The 18,516-nt window shown below is 34.8% G+C and overlaps 1 protein-coding gene across 8 annotated transcripts in view; it reads left to right on the forward strand.

Moving 5' to 3' along the window:
* LOC149782879 (protein MTSS 1-like) overlaps nt 1-18,516 on the forward strand; it is a 182,954-nt gene that overhangs the window by 109,147 nt on the left and 55,291 nt on the right. For 4 of the 8 annotated variants that reach the window (XM_089934420.1, XM_089934427.1, XM_089934424.1 and 1 more), the window contains exons 8-12: nt 1,008-1,163; nt 2,300-2,326; nt 5,360-5,398; nt 11,012-11,140; nt 16,937-17,056. In XM_089934420.1, coding sequence (XP_089790546.1) covers nt 1,008-1,163; nt 2,300-2,326; nt 5,360-5,398; nt 11,012-11,140; nt 16,937-17,056 — 471 coding nt within the window. The remainder of the gene's footprint in view (nt 1-1,007; nt 1,164-2,299; nt 2,327-5,359; nt 5,399-11,011; nt 11,141-16,936; nt 17,057-18,516) is intronic. The other 4 variants (XM_089934426.1, XM_089934422.1, XM_089934421.1 and 1 more) reach the window with 4 other exon arrangements.

The following is an 18,516-nucleotide window of genomic DNA, read 5'->3' on the forward strand; positions in this document are numbered from 1 at the left end:
AGTTGATCCATACATGAAAATGGTGCTGATCAGATGTCCATTATGGTTGCCATAGCAGCCATCTTGAAAATCTTGTTCTCACTCCTCCACCAGAACGGATGGTCACATCAACATGCGGTTTTCACTTAAAGACTTTTTATAATGTCTGGTTGGTCCTAAAAAAATAATGGTGCCTATCAGATGTCCTGTATGGTCATCACTGCAGCCATGTTAAAACTCTGGTCATCGGTACTCCACTGTTCCTCCTGAATGGATGGTTGTATAAACTTGAGGTTTTAGCTGAACAACTTTTTATGATGTCAAGCTGGTCCTAAATGAAAATGGTACTAATCTGACATTTAATATGGCCACTATGGCAGCCATCTTAAAAATCGTGTCACAGAAAGTCATATTAATGTGGGGCTTTTACCGGAAAACATCTTGTGATGTTCAGTTTGTCTTGAATGAAAACGGTGCCGATATGACAGTCAATATGGCCACCCCAGCAGTCATTTTGAAAATCTTGTTATTGTTACTCCTTCTGAATGGAAAGTAATGTATCATGAAAATATTATCTCTATTCCTCTCCCAAAGAATGGCTATATCAACATGGGGTTTTCACAAGTAGACTTGTTATGATACCTAGTTGGTCCTAAATGAAAATGGTGCTAGTCATGCATCCAGTATTGCTGCCACAACACTTGTCTCAAAAATATTGTCGTCACTACTCCCTCAGTTTGAATGATCCCTAGACCATGGAGTTTTCACCAAAAGACTTATAATGATGTCTCCTTTGTCCATCATGCAAATGGTGCCATACTAGCATCCATTATGTATACCACAGCAGCTAATTTGAAAGTCTTTTTATCACTGAAGAATATCTGAAATGGTTTCAACACTTGAAAGTTAAAAGGAAGAAATTGTCTTATCGTGAATTCTTTTCACCTAGTGGAGTGCCAGTTCCTTGCGACATTTGTTATGCTCATTAATGTGCTGAGTTTGCAGTAAATTGTGTATTGCTTCTTCAGGATGAAGAGGTGAGTCTGCTGTCGGAAGTTCATCACCTGGAAGAGATCATGGACAACCTGTGCAAGCAGGTGGGCGATCCCCAAACCCTTCCCTCCTCCAGTGAACAGGTTATTCTTGACATCAAAGGACTTGACACCAGTGTATGGAACTTTCAGGTACACATACATACCTGCCAAGGCAGGGTACCAGTCTTAACAGTATTGGCCCAGGCATATATCATTTGGACAATTTGTGCTCTGATATGCTTGTTTGGTATTACACTATCATGCTGGACATTTTATCAGTGTTAGAGTCATTTCTAAGAAAAGGATAGCTCAGATATAGCCATTATGATATTCTGGCCATCAAGTCATGAAACAGCTGCAGAACAAAGATTGAATAAGGTCTGAAAACTCCAAAATTAAAAATCATACTTGAAGTAATTCATTCTCATTGCAACTATGTGTATCTGTGGAGACAGAGACAATAAGATGATGACAGCATTTTTTATTATTCTAACCTTACTCCGTGTGAAGTCCGCTGATGAGACATTACCAGACAGGCCAGATTATTAGTTGCACAGTCTGTTCTGTTATAATTGTACCAGTCCACGAAGGATTCTTTTCTGAAAAGATGTTCACATAGTTGGAATAATTCATTGTCAATAAACATTTCTAATATTTCACGAATCAGATCAATATAGTCAAATATTATCTTAATCAGAAGACTGTAATTTTATACTGTCTCTTATTTTAAACAAAAACACTCATTACAGCAGGAGGTCTGCTGCTGTTGGAGAAATCTCTGACTTACTCACTGTTTTCAATGGTACGTAGATGAAATTCTATTTGTAATTGACTTGAAATTAGCTAGAATTATGAGATGTAAGAGAAGGAAAATTACATCATACTGTATTGGAAAATATCACCTATGCAATAGTTTGATACCTCAAGATATAAGACATTGTTGTTGCTGCACTACTGTGTACTTTTTTCTACATAAAATGCACTGCAGTGTTTCAGAGTGGGTTATCATTTTTGTGCCCCACCATCATAACAGTGGTTGGGGTACATGGTGTTACTTTTGCCCATCCATCCACGTGTCCATCCATCACACTTTGGTTAAGGTTTGTGTTCAAGGCCTATCGGGCAATATGGTGGCGGATGCATGTTCCATGAACAAATATCTAATCTTCCGTACATAATGGTACTTGCAGAAAAAGTAACGTTCCTCTTTCTTTTCTCCTTTCAGTTTAGAAAATATAGAAATTTTCCTGCATTTCTTTAAATTCTGTGTCTTGACTGATTTTCAGAAATTTCCTGGAGTGAAGGGAGATAAGGTATTAGAAACAAATTATACACTTAATCCCTTTTTACCCACACATTTTAAATTCTAATACCATTTTTGTTATCACATTTCATATACCATATTATGAGCCATTAAAAAGATGTATACTACCCTGCTTACTCCATTGTAGAATGTACATAACATAGAACTGTTGTTATTAGATGCACTTGCATGTCCGGGTGCGTTTCATTTTTGTTTATACACAAGTATGCGCTAGTTTTTGTAAAATCAAAAGGTAACATATTCAAAAAAGGATGTGATCACTGTTTAATATCATTCATGCCATAAATTAGCATTTTGTTTTTGTCACTTCTCATTCTTGAAAATACATACATTATTGATGCTGCTTGCAATGATCAATCCTACAGTCATATTTTTCGTTAGTTATATTTACCATGAAAATAAATACATAAATTTCCATTTACATTGTCATCTTGCCATCATGCCCTCCATCATTAAACTTTACTACAAACCATATTTTGCTTTAAGCTATTCATTTCAGTTACAATGCCTTACTGCTACATTTCAAAAAACATTTTAGAGTCTGGTATAAAATTTATTACAGTATTTACAATATCTTTTGGAAGAATGTAAAAGTTGGGACCCCTCCCTCCAAATTTTGAAGTTGAATTTTTTAATGCACTGTAAGATTTGGGACATTTCATTTAAAAGACTTGTATATGTCTTTTAATTGAGGTTGGTATGGCATTGTCTGTCTGTTCTACATCATCTGCGGCTTGCTTGACACTTTTCAACTACCAAAGTATATATCAGGAATAGACAATGTCATATATTACAACCATGTCCCCTGTTTCAAGGTCAAGATTACAGCAAGGAAAGTGATATTCTGTATCCTTGTCCAGTTTTCGATCAATGTAGATGAAACTTTGCCCATTTATATATCATGACTTGTTTGTGCTTTTTTTTTTACCAAGGTCACACATTCTGCCTCAAGGTGAAAGGTCAAGGCAATGGCTAATAAAACTCTGTATATATCATGAATGCACAGTGTATCACAATTGATAACCATGTCCTCTGTCTAAAGGTCAAGGTAATAGCAAGGGAAAGTGTGCATTGTGACTTGTCTTCTTGTCTATAGTTTAGCATTTGAACCACTAAAGACATTTTAACTACATGAAATATTTGCAACAAATGCAAGTAAAACTAGCCTTGCTAATTGAATTATTGCTCTGCAGGTCCATGAAATGAGCTCCAACAACTTGCCTGTCTCAGGGATCGTGAACCATATCAACACTAGATATAGTTGCAACAGAGAGGATGAATCTAGCCCACTTAATCGAAATGATTACACTGCAGCCCCATTACAAGATCCAATAACATGCTTGATCTTGGGGGCCCCGAGTGGTCTAAAGCGCTCACCATTATGCATCGTTGCCATCTCATCTCTGTCTGCATGGGTTTGAGTCTTGGATTTGACCAATGTGGATATGTGAGAAAGCTTGCCAGTAGCTTCTCATGGGTCATTGGTTCTTTCCGGGTTTTTCCAGGGTTCTTCCTTTACCATTGATACTGGCTGCTTTGTGTAGCCTATTTTGTGCTGAAAAATGGTGTTAAACAACAAATGAATTGATTGCTTGATCTCAGCATCATGAATCATGTCAACAATAGATATATTTGCAACATTTCCGACAAGATTAAAATTCTTTTGAACATCTGTAACCTTGCATGATTTCTTGCAAAAAATCTCTGTGCGATGGGAGTCAGGTTTTTAGTTGTGCATGCAGTGCATCATCTACCATTAATAATGGCATTATGGTAGCAGCACTGACCAGTGAACTGAAACTGAGCTCAGAAGAATCACTGTACACTTAGTGCAAACAAAGGAAACGGTGCTAATCTGAGTCCAGTTGCCTTTTACAATAGTCTTGAAATTTGAGGGCACACCTGAATGAATAGAATGTTTTTTAAAAAATGTCATTAGTAGCCAAAATCATTAACTGACCATCACTTTGGACTTGTGTACTGACCAGTCACTTGACTTGATGCATCATCCTGTGGGGGGCCCTTAGGGTATGGAAGGTTCAATGAAATGAACTTTAACCATTATCTTTCATGACTAGACAGTGTGTCACATACCATTGCCACACACTATGCTTCAGGGTCAAGGTTGTCTAAAGGGGAAGTATATATCGGTTACCTCAATGCCTGTTCAGGAAAATCATTTAAACCGGTAAGGATATTTTAATGAAGCTTCAGGCTGTTATATATCTTGAAAGTATGTGGTGTATTCACAATCATACCCCAGCTTCAGGTCATGATGACAAGAATGTATAATGTAAATCTGTGGTCTGTTCTTTATCCAGGCTGTCATATTTTATGCCTTAAAATATTTTAATGAAATTTTACCAAGGATCCCCACAGTATTGTACAGTAATCAAGTCTGTTGCTCAAAAGTTGGGTGCTAATGTGGTACTCTTGTTTAGTAATAATCTGAACTAGATTAAACATGAAATTATCACTTTGGAGTAAACATTTTTCAAACATGGTAGTGGCAACTCAAGTTCCTGTGATATCTGCATAGGTGAGAGCAGAGCTCTATATAAGAAATTTCAAAATTGGGCATTTTACTTACAGCTATGGAACTAATTACATTCCTAAAATTTGTTAATCATGCCTTTGAGATGGCTTATTGGCCAAGACTTCAGGAGTATTTGATGTTAGGGCTTTGAATGAATGCTCTCGCAGTGTTCAGGTACTATCATTACAGATGTGTACAAAACATGTGGAACTTGTCATATTAGCATAGTTTACAGTGATAGAATGTGTCACCATTAAACAAGGACTATGCTTACTGCAGAATCCATGTGCTGATATCTTCGGACCAAATGCTTGGGATTAATTTCCGTAAATAAATGCATTGAACATTTTCCTTATCTATTTTAATAAATTTGATTGTATAAAATACACAAATTCTCAGCTTATCTGGAGTTTAGTGATAGTAACAGCCACACTTCCTGCCAATGTTTGACTTTTTTCCTTGTGTCTTATGATTTATTCGTACAAGAGGGAAGAAAACAAACAAGTCAAAGAAAGAAGAAGAAAGGTATTCTTGACATTTCAATCAGAGATTTTGAAGTTATTTCAATTTTAGATGCAGCAAAATTGTGGGGAAGGAATTGGTGGGGTGGGTAGTTATTTCTCATTTTTTTAAATGACTTGGGTAAGATTTTTGAAGTTATTTATCAGAGAAGGAAAATGTTGTTTTGTTGTTGTCCAAAGATCTATAATTAGAATACAGTACTTTGTGTGCTTTTTCGAATTTTATGACCAGTTGATGACACAATAGTGAAATAGGTTTTTTAGGTCCACAGTATTGTATCAACACGTACTTAAGATATTCTTTAACATTCTCCTTTTGGGCTTTATTCGTTTGAATTCCTTCTCCACAAATGCAGACCTTGCAGTTTGTTTACTAATTAATACCATTGTCCCTTGATTATAACATAACCTTTAGAGCTAGACTTAACACTGTCCTCACGTGCATTCACAGAAGATAGAGACAGGTATGACTTTCTCAGCTGTATTGGTGTTATAGCTCCCACTGGTATTAATAGAAAAAAGAGACATAGGTGTAACTTTTTCAGCTGTGTTGATGTCATAGTCGCCACTGATATTAATGGAAGATTGAAATGTCATGAAAATATTGATGATTCCAGACACCAAAGACTCATCCACATCAGGTCTACTTGATCACTGTGCAGTTCTTTCTAGATTCTTCATAAATGAATAGGTCCATTGCCAGACTGGGATACTGCTGACACATTCAGTATCTTTCTGTGAGCACAAAGATTTAGAGGTTTTTCAGGTCTTCTATTTATATTTTTAGTTTATGGGGTTGTATCCCACAATGCATTTTAGTGTGTATTATTTATTAAACAGATATGCATCAAGTATGGTTTCAACGGCACAAGAAAATGAAGACTTGTTATTCCATTGTATAGCTCTAATCCCATCAGATTCATGGCCTGTTTTTTTTTCCCCTGTTATTTTTACCAGGAAGGAATCAGTAACTGTCATCAATGGAAAGGTTGTAAATATTTGTATCAGCATCCTCAGCAGTTGATTTGATTTGAACTTTCAAAATAGAGTGCTGAATTGGCTTAGTCTCTTTTGTAATAGAGTGAGCTACCCTGTATAGAATTATTATTATTATTATTATTATGAACCTCATCAAACAGTGATATATAACTGATATCCTGATTGTTTGATAAGAGATGCAGCCTAAATAATTAGTTCTGCATTTATAGTAAAAGGTTCATGTACTTGTCTGAGTGGTCCTAAATGTGTTCTGCCTTGTTTCAGTATTAACATATTTCATGGATATTTTGCTACAAAATGTTGAGTACTGGTAAGTATTTATTTAAATTGGCCACAGGAAGTTTAATGTTCTCTAAACAGTGGATAAGAGCACGCCAAGAAATCATACTTGTAGGAAAAACGAAGCATTTAGCTTTTCATTTGTATAATTTGTTTGTGGTAGAGACAGAAAACTTTATTTCTGTGCCTCAGTGCTCATTTGATGAAGCCACAAAGATAGCTTTCAATAATCAAATCTCACCATGAATAGAGTTTCCAAGTGAATTTTACTAGAGGTAATGATGATAATGTTTACCCCAAATTAGGAAGAAAAGAATAATGCCTGCCCTCCCAAATCTCAGAGAAAGTACAGTACACTGTCAGTGTTATTATTTTACCAAAGACAGTTTGAATATTAGGAAACATAATCATATGTCTTTGTTTTACGTACCTAGCATAAGACACAATATATTGTGTTATGACATCTGTACATCCATACATGTGTACACATCTGTACATCTATATATGTGTACACATCTGTACATCCATAGATATGTGTACACATCTGTACATCCCTATGTGTACACATCTGTACATCAATTTATGTGTGTGCACATCTGTACATCCATATATATGTGTACACATCTGTACATCCATGTGTACACATTTGTACATCCATGTGTACACATTTGTACATCCATATGTGTGTACACATCTGTACATCCATTTATGTGTGTACACATCTGTACATCCATATATATCTACACATTTGTAGATCCATATATTGTGTTATGACATCTGTACATCAGTATATATGTACATACATCTGTACAGCCATATATATGTACACATATATATCCATATATTGTGTTATGACATCTGTACATCAGTATATATGTACACACATCTGTACATCCATATATGTGCATGCATATGGGGTGTGTGTCTGTACCTTATGTAGGTTCTGTGTCAAATACATTCCTTGATCACATTAACATTAGGAAATTAAGTTCATTTCCTTTCAGTTATACCCCCCTCCTGGAAAGATGAAAAATAACATCTTTTGCATCTATTTACCATATGGACAAAGTGAGAAACTCTTACCTCCACTAGGTGTCCACACATCACATGTTTGCCAGTTTAAGCTTTCTGCTTTGATTTGTATCTAGGAATCCACTGATATTGTCACTATTTTGACTCAGACACTGCTGGAGTCGTAGACTCCCCCACACATGCCTGAGCATTGTATTTTTGGGACATTGATGCTGCTCCAAAATAGTCAAGAAACCAGTCCCACTGTCCATCTGCTGTTAGATTGGTGAGCTTTTAGCCAGGAGCTGAACTTGCTTTCAGATTGCTCTAACTTTTTCATGCCTGATGAGTCAGTTACATTCCCTTCGAATGGACCCAGACTGTCTCTAGCTCAGATTGGATGGTTTGATGTTCCTAATGATGCAAGTGAGCTTTGTAATTAAGAATAGACTGCCATTAGTGGGCAATCAAAGAGTGGTCACCCTCTATTGATATATCGAGAGAGGTGGTGATGCAAGACTGGTAAGTGCTCTCAAGCACTACTTGAAGCACACAGAGAAACGTCGTGGTGCTGGAAAAGGATCTAACTCTGAAGCCCTAGTGTGACTGAGGTGGGTAATCTGCTCAGCATACTCAGAGATTCCAGAGATCAGATCAGCCTCATAAGATTTGAGTTAGATAGATTAGAGTGATTTCTGCAAGCATCTCACTTAAACATATGTTACAATCCAATACATAATAGACGGGGCCCTGAGTGGCCGAGTGGTCTAAAGCGCTCTCCGTTATGGATCACTGCCATCTCACCTCTGTCTGTGTGGGTTCGAGTCTCGGATTCGGCCAATGTGGGTATGTGAGAACACTTGCCAGTAGCTTCTCGAGGGTTGGTGGTTCTTTCTGGGGATTTCCCGGGTTCTTCCTACACCATTAATACTGGCCACCATGTATAGCCTATCGTATGCTGAAAAATGGCATTAAGCCCTACAACAACAACAACAACATAATAGATACTGTTGGCTGGTATGTACAAGAATGGAATCTTTTATGTCCATTAGCCATGGCCCAGATAGCCACTACCCAAGTTGGCATCAGCACAACCTCCTCAAGGGTGTATGTCCATTAGCCATGGCCCAGATGGCCGCTACCCAAGTTGGCATCAGCACAACCTCCTCAGGGGTATGTCTCCATTAGCCATGGTCCAAATGGCCACTACCCAATTTGACATTAGCACAGCCTCCTCAAGGGTGTATATCCATTAGCCAGGGTCCAGATGGCCACTACCCAAGTGACATCAGCACAACCTCCTCATGGGTGTAGTACTTTCACTGGATTTGCTTGGATTTGTTCTCAGTAAGTAAAAAGTCTCTTTTTTTCTCTCTTAATCATGTATTGTTATCATGAGTTGTCTGACCCAATGTTAGGAGCACAGTTTGCTGTTCGTATAGTGAATCCAGCCTCATGGTAGAGGTTGGATTCTCATGCATTTCCGGATCCTGTTACAAGTTCAGGCATTAATTTTATTAGAAAATGCATTTGATGGACAAAGTATGTTATATATATATATATATATATATATATATATATATATATATATATATATATATATATATATATATATATATATATGGTAAATTATGTTTCTCCAAGACACACACACTTACAAATGCTTGCATCGTTGTTGAGGTAACACTGTCATCTTAAACTGGTTAATATCTGGCTGATGGGTAACCAACTAGTACTGGTAAGAGGATGTCATGATTAAGAGTTTCTTCCCTTTATGTGTGTGTATATACATATATATATAGAGAGAGAGAGAGTTACATATTTGTATTATTCACAGTACTCTTGTTATTTGCTTAGGTGTATATTTGTTTCTTTTATTTATGCTCTGTCATGTAAAGTAAATCATAGATTTGCAGACCTTCACATATTAATTTGATCTCCGCTGGTCTTTTTCCATTTCATTTGATAAATGTGCTGATTTTTTCGTTCATGTTGCAATTTATATGTAGCTTTTGTTTCTTTTTGCACTTTTTAATAAACAAGATTTTCACCATAAACATAAACTGACAATTAACATGATGACTTGTTTGGAAATGATTTTTTTGTATAGCTGTATTGCTTGCCAAGCATGGCTTGATGGTAGTGGGTTTTTGTTATGGTTTTGGAAATAAAAAGTTTCATTCTTATTAAAATTTGCTTTGGGTTGAAATTATCATAATGGGATGTTGCTAAGTAAGGCTGTTCCTTTGTACTCATTCATGAGGACCTTGTTACACTTTTTTTCTTTTGTCTCCATTTGGAGATGGTCATTCAGCATGGGAAATGTAAAGCTGCCTTAATGAGCGGTTTCATTAACCTTGTCAGTGCTGTAAAAATTTTGTAACTTGCATATGTTTACAAGTTTTTATCAGATTCTAAAGTTTTGTCAAGAGTCTTTAGGAAACAGTATTCTGGCAAATGATTTAAACAAATCTAACCAAATTCATGATTTCTTCATCCATTTCAAATACAATTCACTTATTATAGAAACTGTGATTTTTGAAAGCGGGAGCTTGTAGTTATTTGCTTTACATGAGGAAAACTCTCCAGGTATAAATACAATAAGGACTCTCCAGGTAATGAAAATAATGACTCGTCTTCTAAACTAAAATAGGGATTCTCCTGGTAAATTAATACAAGTACTGTACCAAAAAAATTATGGGTATCAATTTTCATGATTTTTGCAAAATATGATTTGTAGCAGTATTGGTCATAGGCTAGTATGGTATGGCCTGTTGTCCATTGGCACAAGTTTGTTATCATTACAGTGGCTATCTTGACAATCTTGTAATATTTATGATTTTGAGTAAATGATAATATCATCATCTTATTTTTATGTGTACTTGGTCTTAAATAAAAATATTACCAATCCCACATCCATTATGGCCACCATACAAATATGTGTTTTTCATTCTTATTTTTTTTTCTCTCTATTACTTTGATTTATGGATTGAAAAACATGGTTTCACAGTTTCTATGGAAGAATCATTGTTCAGTTATTTTAGCAACTACAAAATCTTCAAAAATTGGTACCAGATAAAATATAAAAATTCAAATCATCTGGTATAAATGACAAAGAACCAGTCTTAATTTCATCACAGGGATAGACATAATGATCACTTTCTCATAACAGATGAATTTTTCGTCTTCTATCCATGATTCATTATAAGGCTCTTATTCTTAATTCTTTTTCTGAAAATTTAATAAAAATGTTGTTAAAATAAACCTGATTGATCAAAAAGCATTTTCTCAAATAGCTATTATTGTTTTACAATTTTACCATTTTTAGACTCCTCCGAGCTCGCCAAGTTCTCTCGGATCACGGAAGTCCAGCATGTGCAGCATCAGTAGTATGGCGAGTTCTTCCAGTGGATCAACACAGTCCCACTCTCCCAGCCACAACAAAACTGTAATTCAGGTAAGGAACTGTGCAGAGCATACTGTGAAATTACATTATCAAATGTCTTTGCATTTCACCATGAAAAGCATTTGCAAAACATAGGTTTCAACTTTTGTTATTATGGTGGTTGTTGATGTTGTTTGAGTTGGTATTAAGCTTTTGTATTTGTATCTTTCTTAAAAGCTGTTGCATGTACGGTTATGAAACACTGCTGCATTCATCAAACAAGGTAGGACTGTTGTCAGTTTTAAGGATTATTATGTGTTCAAGCTGGCAAGATATAACATCCTGCATAATTCTTGTTGTATATAAGCACTGTTTTCCCATCAATAAAATGTCCGCATTAAGTAATCTGAAGTTTTGTTTAGAGACCCTCAGTTTAGAGCCCCAGCAATAGAAAGACTTGCACACCTGCTGGGAGCCACTTGACCTACACAACTGAGCCACATGGAGACACGAGTTCAATAAATGGAATTGAACATTTTCTGGATGACCAAGAGTTGATAATTTGACTTGTATACTGATTTCCTGAGTCCTTGCAAATGAGAAACTGCTAAATTCTTTTCTTTTTCATATCTTTTAATATTCTTGTATATGGTTCTTACATCTTATTGGTGGCTTTTTTCAGTTTTAATGGTGGCTTTTATCATAAGTTTATTTTTGTGTCTGCTTCAATGATAAGATTATTTCTGTTATGTTAGGATCAACAGAGAATTTTACAAATCCATTATATCTTGAAAAATTATCACATATACTGGATTTGTTGGAAAATTTTGTCCAAAAGCAATTTTAGTGACAAATGAAGTCAATACTGATCCAATTGTTTTATGTACATATTAGTGAAGGATTAACTAAATGAGGAACAATAATCATCTTTTGGCATGTTAATTTTCCAAAATGACAAAAGCTTGAAATATTGCACAGTAATGGGTGATAGCCTAGAAAATTGAAGTCCAAAAGGTTAAACAGTATATTGAATATATTGTTACACAGGCATTTGAAAAATATGCCATTATAATTATCATATATTCTGTTTCAGATTATTGATTACCTGAAAACAGTAATCATTGTTTTTTGTATTATTTATTGTTATATCCCAATTTTTTTATTTTGCTTTCCTTATTACCATTTATTTTTTGACACAAATCTTAAGACTAAAAGTCACTCGAAATATTTGTCCTACTTTTTTGAAAATGACATATTAACCATACTTCACTCCAGCTTCATGCTGCATCTGATATTGAAATCTTCAGTCTTTGATCAGGATTGTCATAACAACTTCTATTCTTCTTTCTTTGTCTTCTTTTTCCTCTTTAATTTTCCAAAACACAAAGAGACAAATTAAAATCAGCTGGAAGCATGGGTCATACTCATATGTATGCAAACATTATAGTGACTCAAATCACCACTATCATGCTTAAAAAACAATGAGTCGTAAGTCATTTTTGAAATAAAACTATGACTCATACATAGCTGCCAACCCTCGTGAATTTGGTGTGAATTTCATGACTTTTTCAGCGATTCACGGATTCACGCCGCAAGCCAAAAATTCACAAATTCTCCAATCATCAATTATTTTAAATCTTTAATAAAATAACCGATTTCCCGTTAAGCACTAGTCTTGATATTTGCAGTTGCTGAAACGGTCCAGTACTGCTGGTCGCGATATTAGTAGATCTACAGCCGATTAGTACAGTTGGCCTGGTAGCAAGCATTTTAGCCTATTTTAATCTGTATGTATAAGAGTAGTTTTACAAATGCTTTTGAGAGAAACTGGGGCCTAACCGGAATTTTGCTCTGCGCATGCGTCACCAGCACTGATTTGAGTTACGGTTCAGCATCACATGTACGATTTTGAAAACATCTTCACCATTAAGAAAAAAGAACTCTATTACTCAAAAAGTGAAGTTTAATTTGGAATATATCAAAAATTGGCCGTGCATTCTGACATTAAACATTGATATTCATCATCCTTTTTGCACTCAGTGCGCCATTGCAGGGATGATGTGAGGAAGCACGTCGGTTGCAAAAAACATGTAGAAGTTGGGAAAATTAAGAATTCGCAGATTTCAGCTCTGGAATATTTTAAACAATTGGCAGAAGAAATGAAGGCTACTAACGCTGAAGCATTATTTGTGAGTTTTCTTGTCGAACACAATCTACCTTTATCAGCTGGAGACCATGCTAAACATTTGTTCTGACAAATGTTGCCGGACTCGAAAATCAATTCCAAATTTTCCTGTGGAAGGACCAAAAGTGCTGCAGCTCCTGTGCATTCCTCACAGCAACAGTGCAAGCGAAAGTGTATTTTCTCTTGTGAGGAAAAATAAGACTTTAGGGCCTCTTTAGCTGCAGAAAATTTGTCAGTAATTTTAGTCACCAAGATCAACCAGTGGGCAAGAAGTCTGAACTGTTTAGAAAACAAATTTACGATCAAGCAGTTGAGGAAGTTCAAGTCTACCACAGTATCATGTCTTGTTAAATAAATATTTCTGCATATATGTAGTGTTTGTTTTATTTTTGTATTACGAACTTGATATAGTGTAGTATTGACGGTCGGAGTGGTCAGAGTGGATGGAGTTATTTTCATGGTATTTTTCACGAATTCTTGTCCAAATTCACGACTTTTTATCCCTATTTTCACTAATTGTGAGCCTGGAAGGTTGGCAGCTATGCTCATAAGTCATTTTTTAGAGTTGTTGCTCACTTTGTGAATTAAAAAGTTGTTTAGTGCTTGAATTTAATGTTTATATCAGCAACTGTTCAGCAGGAAATGTTTGTCAGTGTCTGTAATTGTTATATGCATATTTCTTTAATGTAAGTTACTCTGTCTACATACTGTACACAAGCAATACATTGTTGTTTTAATTGTTATATGCCTATTACCTGATGTAAGTTGCCCTGTCTACATGCTGTACACAAGCTATACAGTCTCTTTTTAATGGTTATATGCCTGTTTTCCTGATGTAATTCGCCCTGTTGACATACTGTACACAAGCAATACAGTGTCTTTTTAATTGTCATATTCCTATTTTCCTGATGTTTGGCGCCTTGTCTACATACTGTACACAAGCATACAGAGGGTGTTTTCCTGGTTTATTTTCTTTGTCATGATGATGAAACACAATCAGAATAAAAAAAATTGTCCAGTGTTATAGTACCTGATTAGTTATATGGTAATTTCTTTTGCTGCTCAAATAGTGTATGTGTAAAAAGTAATTTCTGCTTTTAATGATCCTTTTGTAGAAACTGTGTTATGTTAAAATATATGTATTAGTTATGCCTAATTTGCAGGTTACAGTAAATTGGCATAATGCATAACACTAATATCACCAAAAGTATGCAGGATTTTGTTTTGGCTTGTGCATGTGTTCTCCTAATTAATGTATGTATATTTATATATATATATTTGTATGCACTGCAAGTACTACCATATTTTGCTTTTTTAAAAGTGAAGAGCTGGAAGGTTTTAAATCAGATATGTGCTTCTCCTGTATACATTACTATTAGTCCTTTCATATACGGAAATCCTTGGATGCTTGGAATGATATCAATCAGAAGCTTCTCCAGGATATGCATTGGATTGAATCCCCTGTTGTTTCGTGAATCCCTCTTAGAAATGTGCAAGTGCTAGAAAAAAAATTGTGCACAGTCAATTAGCCATGAGCATAAGAAGAGGTCCTACAGTCTTTACTATTAGCAAAGCTCATATTTGATTAAGTAAATGCTTATTTCAAAATTAATTTGCATAATCTAGAGTTTACTAAGTGACCCGATCCATTATTAAAAGCATTTTACCACCTGCACTTGTTGAGGTTGTAAAATGGCAGACATGAAGTTTTAAGTATTTGGTGACAATATCTCGGCTGTTACATGCAATTCCAGTATATCTGACATAGTGCTGTGGTCGTAACATGTGATTGCTGCCACTGTACTAAATTTAAGTAATGAAAAACAACTAATTTTTATCTTTCTTCATTGAAAGTTACTTATCACAGATTTATTGAAATATTCTGTAAGGAGTTTATTTATGGACATTATTCTCATATACCCCTCATATTACCCACAATTCATCTCTCTGAAAATCCTGGAGAAATCACTGATCCAATGGCCTCTGATATTGGAGGTCAGTAAATATATGTTGCATGGTAGAATAGTTCTTTGAAACATATTAACTTTCAGACTGTCCAAATTGTTTGTCTTCTCATCTGTTTAATCACTAAAACAAGTATGTGTCTTGTTATGAATAGAGGGATGTATGTATAACTTGATTGGCAACATGAAATATATTTAGGCATCATTTTAAAATTTTTGAAAGCCTTGTATCTTTTACATCAGACACTGTATTCAACATAAACATTGGTGACATATTATAATATGTCTAAAGTTTTAACCCACATAAGTGGAAAGCTACTCTATTATTCACTTTTAAGGAGTAATCAGTAGAACAAACAAGATTGACCCTGATATGCAGGCACATTATGTTCCATAGAATACACTTGTTAACTCACCTGGCTATGGCCGACTGAGCTTATAGTATGACCCTGCATCATGTGTCATGTGTCCATCAGCAATTACTATTGTCAACTTTTTAAAAAAAGTCACTGAAACAATGTTGATCAAAAAATTTACAAAAAATAAAACTATAACCAATGTCATCTCTAAAATTGCTTCTGCAGAATTTTACCAGATTTTTACAGAAAGTTTCCAGACATAAGGACATTTCGATTTATACAAATGCTGGTCCACTGTCAAATATGGCAAATCATTGCTAAATGTAGATTTTTTAAAAACAAACTTCTCCAAAATTGCTGACCATATTTATTGTATTTTACAGAAAGCATCTTGGCATGAAAATGTTTTCAATTTGTACAAACGATACCAATCTGCCATCAAATATGACGATGTTGCTAAGAATACAAAATCCTTGAAACCTTTTTTCCACAATTATTGAATAGGCCACACTTGATGGGAAAACCTTTCGTGACTTCTCAGAAACTGCTGCATAAGATTTAACCAATAGAAAGTAGACATTTCGGATTTATAATGTGATTCCACTCTGTCATCAAATATTGCCTCCCTTACTAAAAAAGAGAAATAATAAATAACTTTTTGTCAAAAACCAAAGTTGAGAGAGCATCCTGGCATAGAAGCCTTTCAGATTTGTACTGAAGATTACAATCCACCACTAAAAGTAGAAGAAGAAAAAAAATCATTTACAATTTCTAATCTCATAGAAACAGCTGAAAAGAATTTGAGCAGCTTTGACATTAGGCATCCAGGTGTAATTTCAGCAGAATGTATTCTAGTGATCCAAATTTATTGGCCAGCTTTTCCTACATTTAGCTGTTGGGAAGATGTAAGCCAGGTCTACTTGGGCTGCTTGCTTTTTTCAAGTACACCCAAAATAATAGTTCATACATGATAAGAATCATACAAACCCTGTCATTCTAACATTTCTACCATTTCTTAAAGAACTGAACAACATGTTATCATTCGATCTATTATTATCAGCGCAGCCAACCTTAATGCATGTTTGAATGTGAACAGTATTCAGTTAGTATATTGGTAGTAAATTTGTGTGTTTGAAAAGTTTTAATGCAAGATCCATGCATTTAAATTTATATCTACATTTTTAAAACCTACAACTGCATTGAAAAATATTTTTAAAAAAGTAATTGATTTTTATCCATATCTGGTATTCAAACATAGGAAATTTTAAAAGTTCAGTTTGAGAAGACAAACAGGTTTGGAGAGCCTATGGCATTCCATTGAGCGAATTACTAGCTGTAACTCATGCATTTTTCCTCACAGCCCTTTCCACTTGGCTCGATACGATTAACAAGTGTGTCCTCCCAAGATTCAGGGTTTACCTCACAGGATACTCTCTTCATGAGACCGACAACACCCTCATCTCTTACCTTGCAAAGTCAGGTAGGATGATATTCAGTTATTGATCAGACTTTACATTTGTTTAAGTAAAAATTAAAGGGGTGCCAAATGATGTTGAATGCATTGAGATGTTCTAATAACTGAATTGTTACATTTCTATTATTTTGCTGGTAAAGCTTATGCCTTGTTTATTCCTTTAGCTTGGTACAAAACAAGTCTCTTTTTTTAAAAAATAACTTTAACTTTTAACCATGATACTTAATTTTTATCGCCACTGCATTCTGCAATTGTTTTTTAAACAAGTGTTACTCCAGTGAAATGTTTCATTTTTTCATTCAGTTATATGGAGAGTGTTCTCAAATATTTATATTACAATACACAAACCCAAGGCAAACTTAATTTAACTGAAATTATGTTCTTCTTTGGATTTTCAGTATTGTTGCAAATTATGTTATTTGATGTCCATTGTATCCCATAGTAAAAATGAATATGGTGTGTTTAATTAGTCCTCAAAATTATAATGTTTCATGTTTGACTTGGAGGCACATTTCAAGGGTAAACATATAACATTAATTAGCAGAGGATATATCAGCTTTAGTACTGTATATACATGTACTACACTTGTATTACACAAACTCAGGTTTAAACAGCCTAAACCCATATCTGCTTTCACATAATGCATGAGCAGAGCTGGATCTGTGTTGTTTGTTTTGTGTACAATTTCAAGCTGTTTTAGATCCTGGCACTGTTTTCTAACTCGACTAAGAATTTGGTTCTTCTGTAAGGCTGTTATTCTTATTAAGCCTAAAAATTACAAAAATGTTTCAAAACTTACCTAGGTTTGTTTTAGTATTATGCTTCAGAATTACCAGCTTGTTTCAAAACAGGATTATTTCAGTTATAAGCCACAAACATAATTTTACTGCTCTTGTCTGACATTCGTCTACAAACAGCATGCAGGTTTTGAGTTGTTTTTCTTTCTCAAAGTTATACATTTTAATTTCAATAAAAACAATATTTGGTGATTGAAAATTGAATGGGTTGTGCTGTTGTTAGCAGATTTTTGCTTCGAAGTCGCTTATATCTGCTAGTGTTTTCAAAGTTTTATATTTGTAAGGAACATAATGTCTTAGCAAAGGAACATGCAAAATGTATAAATAAAAGGATTTTTTTTAAAAAATTAGTTTATAAAAGAACAGAAAATACTTTTTGTATATGGATAATGACCAAGGAAGTTAAATAAGAGATGGATCTGTAATGGAGAATTCTGTTGTTCAGCCCTTCTATGGTGCATTAGATGATCAAACAAGCCAGTAGTTTTCAGTTCTAAATGGAGAGTTTGATTGTTCAGGCCTTTTATTGTGCATGATGCAATCAAACAATTTTAGTGTAATAGGTCAAACTGTGATGACTACTTTGGAACTTCTTTAGCCAGACTTAGGTTTTTACGATGGATTTGATTTAATATCTCTTTTAAAATATTGAGCACAGTTTTGTCATAC

Source organism: Sinohyriopsis cumingii, chromosome 15, assembly GCF_028554795.1.
Source record: "Sinohyriopsis cumingii isolate HCF-2022 chromosome 15, ASM2855479v2, whole genome shotgun sequence".
NCBI classification, from domain to species: domain Eukaryota; kingdom Metazoa; phylum Mollusca; class Bivalvia; order Unionida; family Unionidae; genus Sinohyriopsis; species Sinohyriopsis cumingii.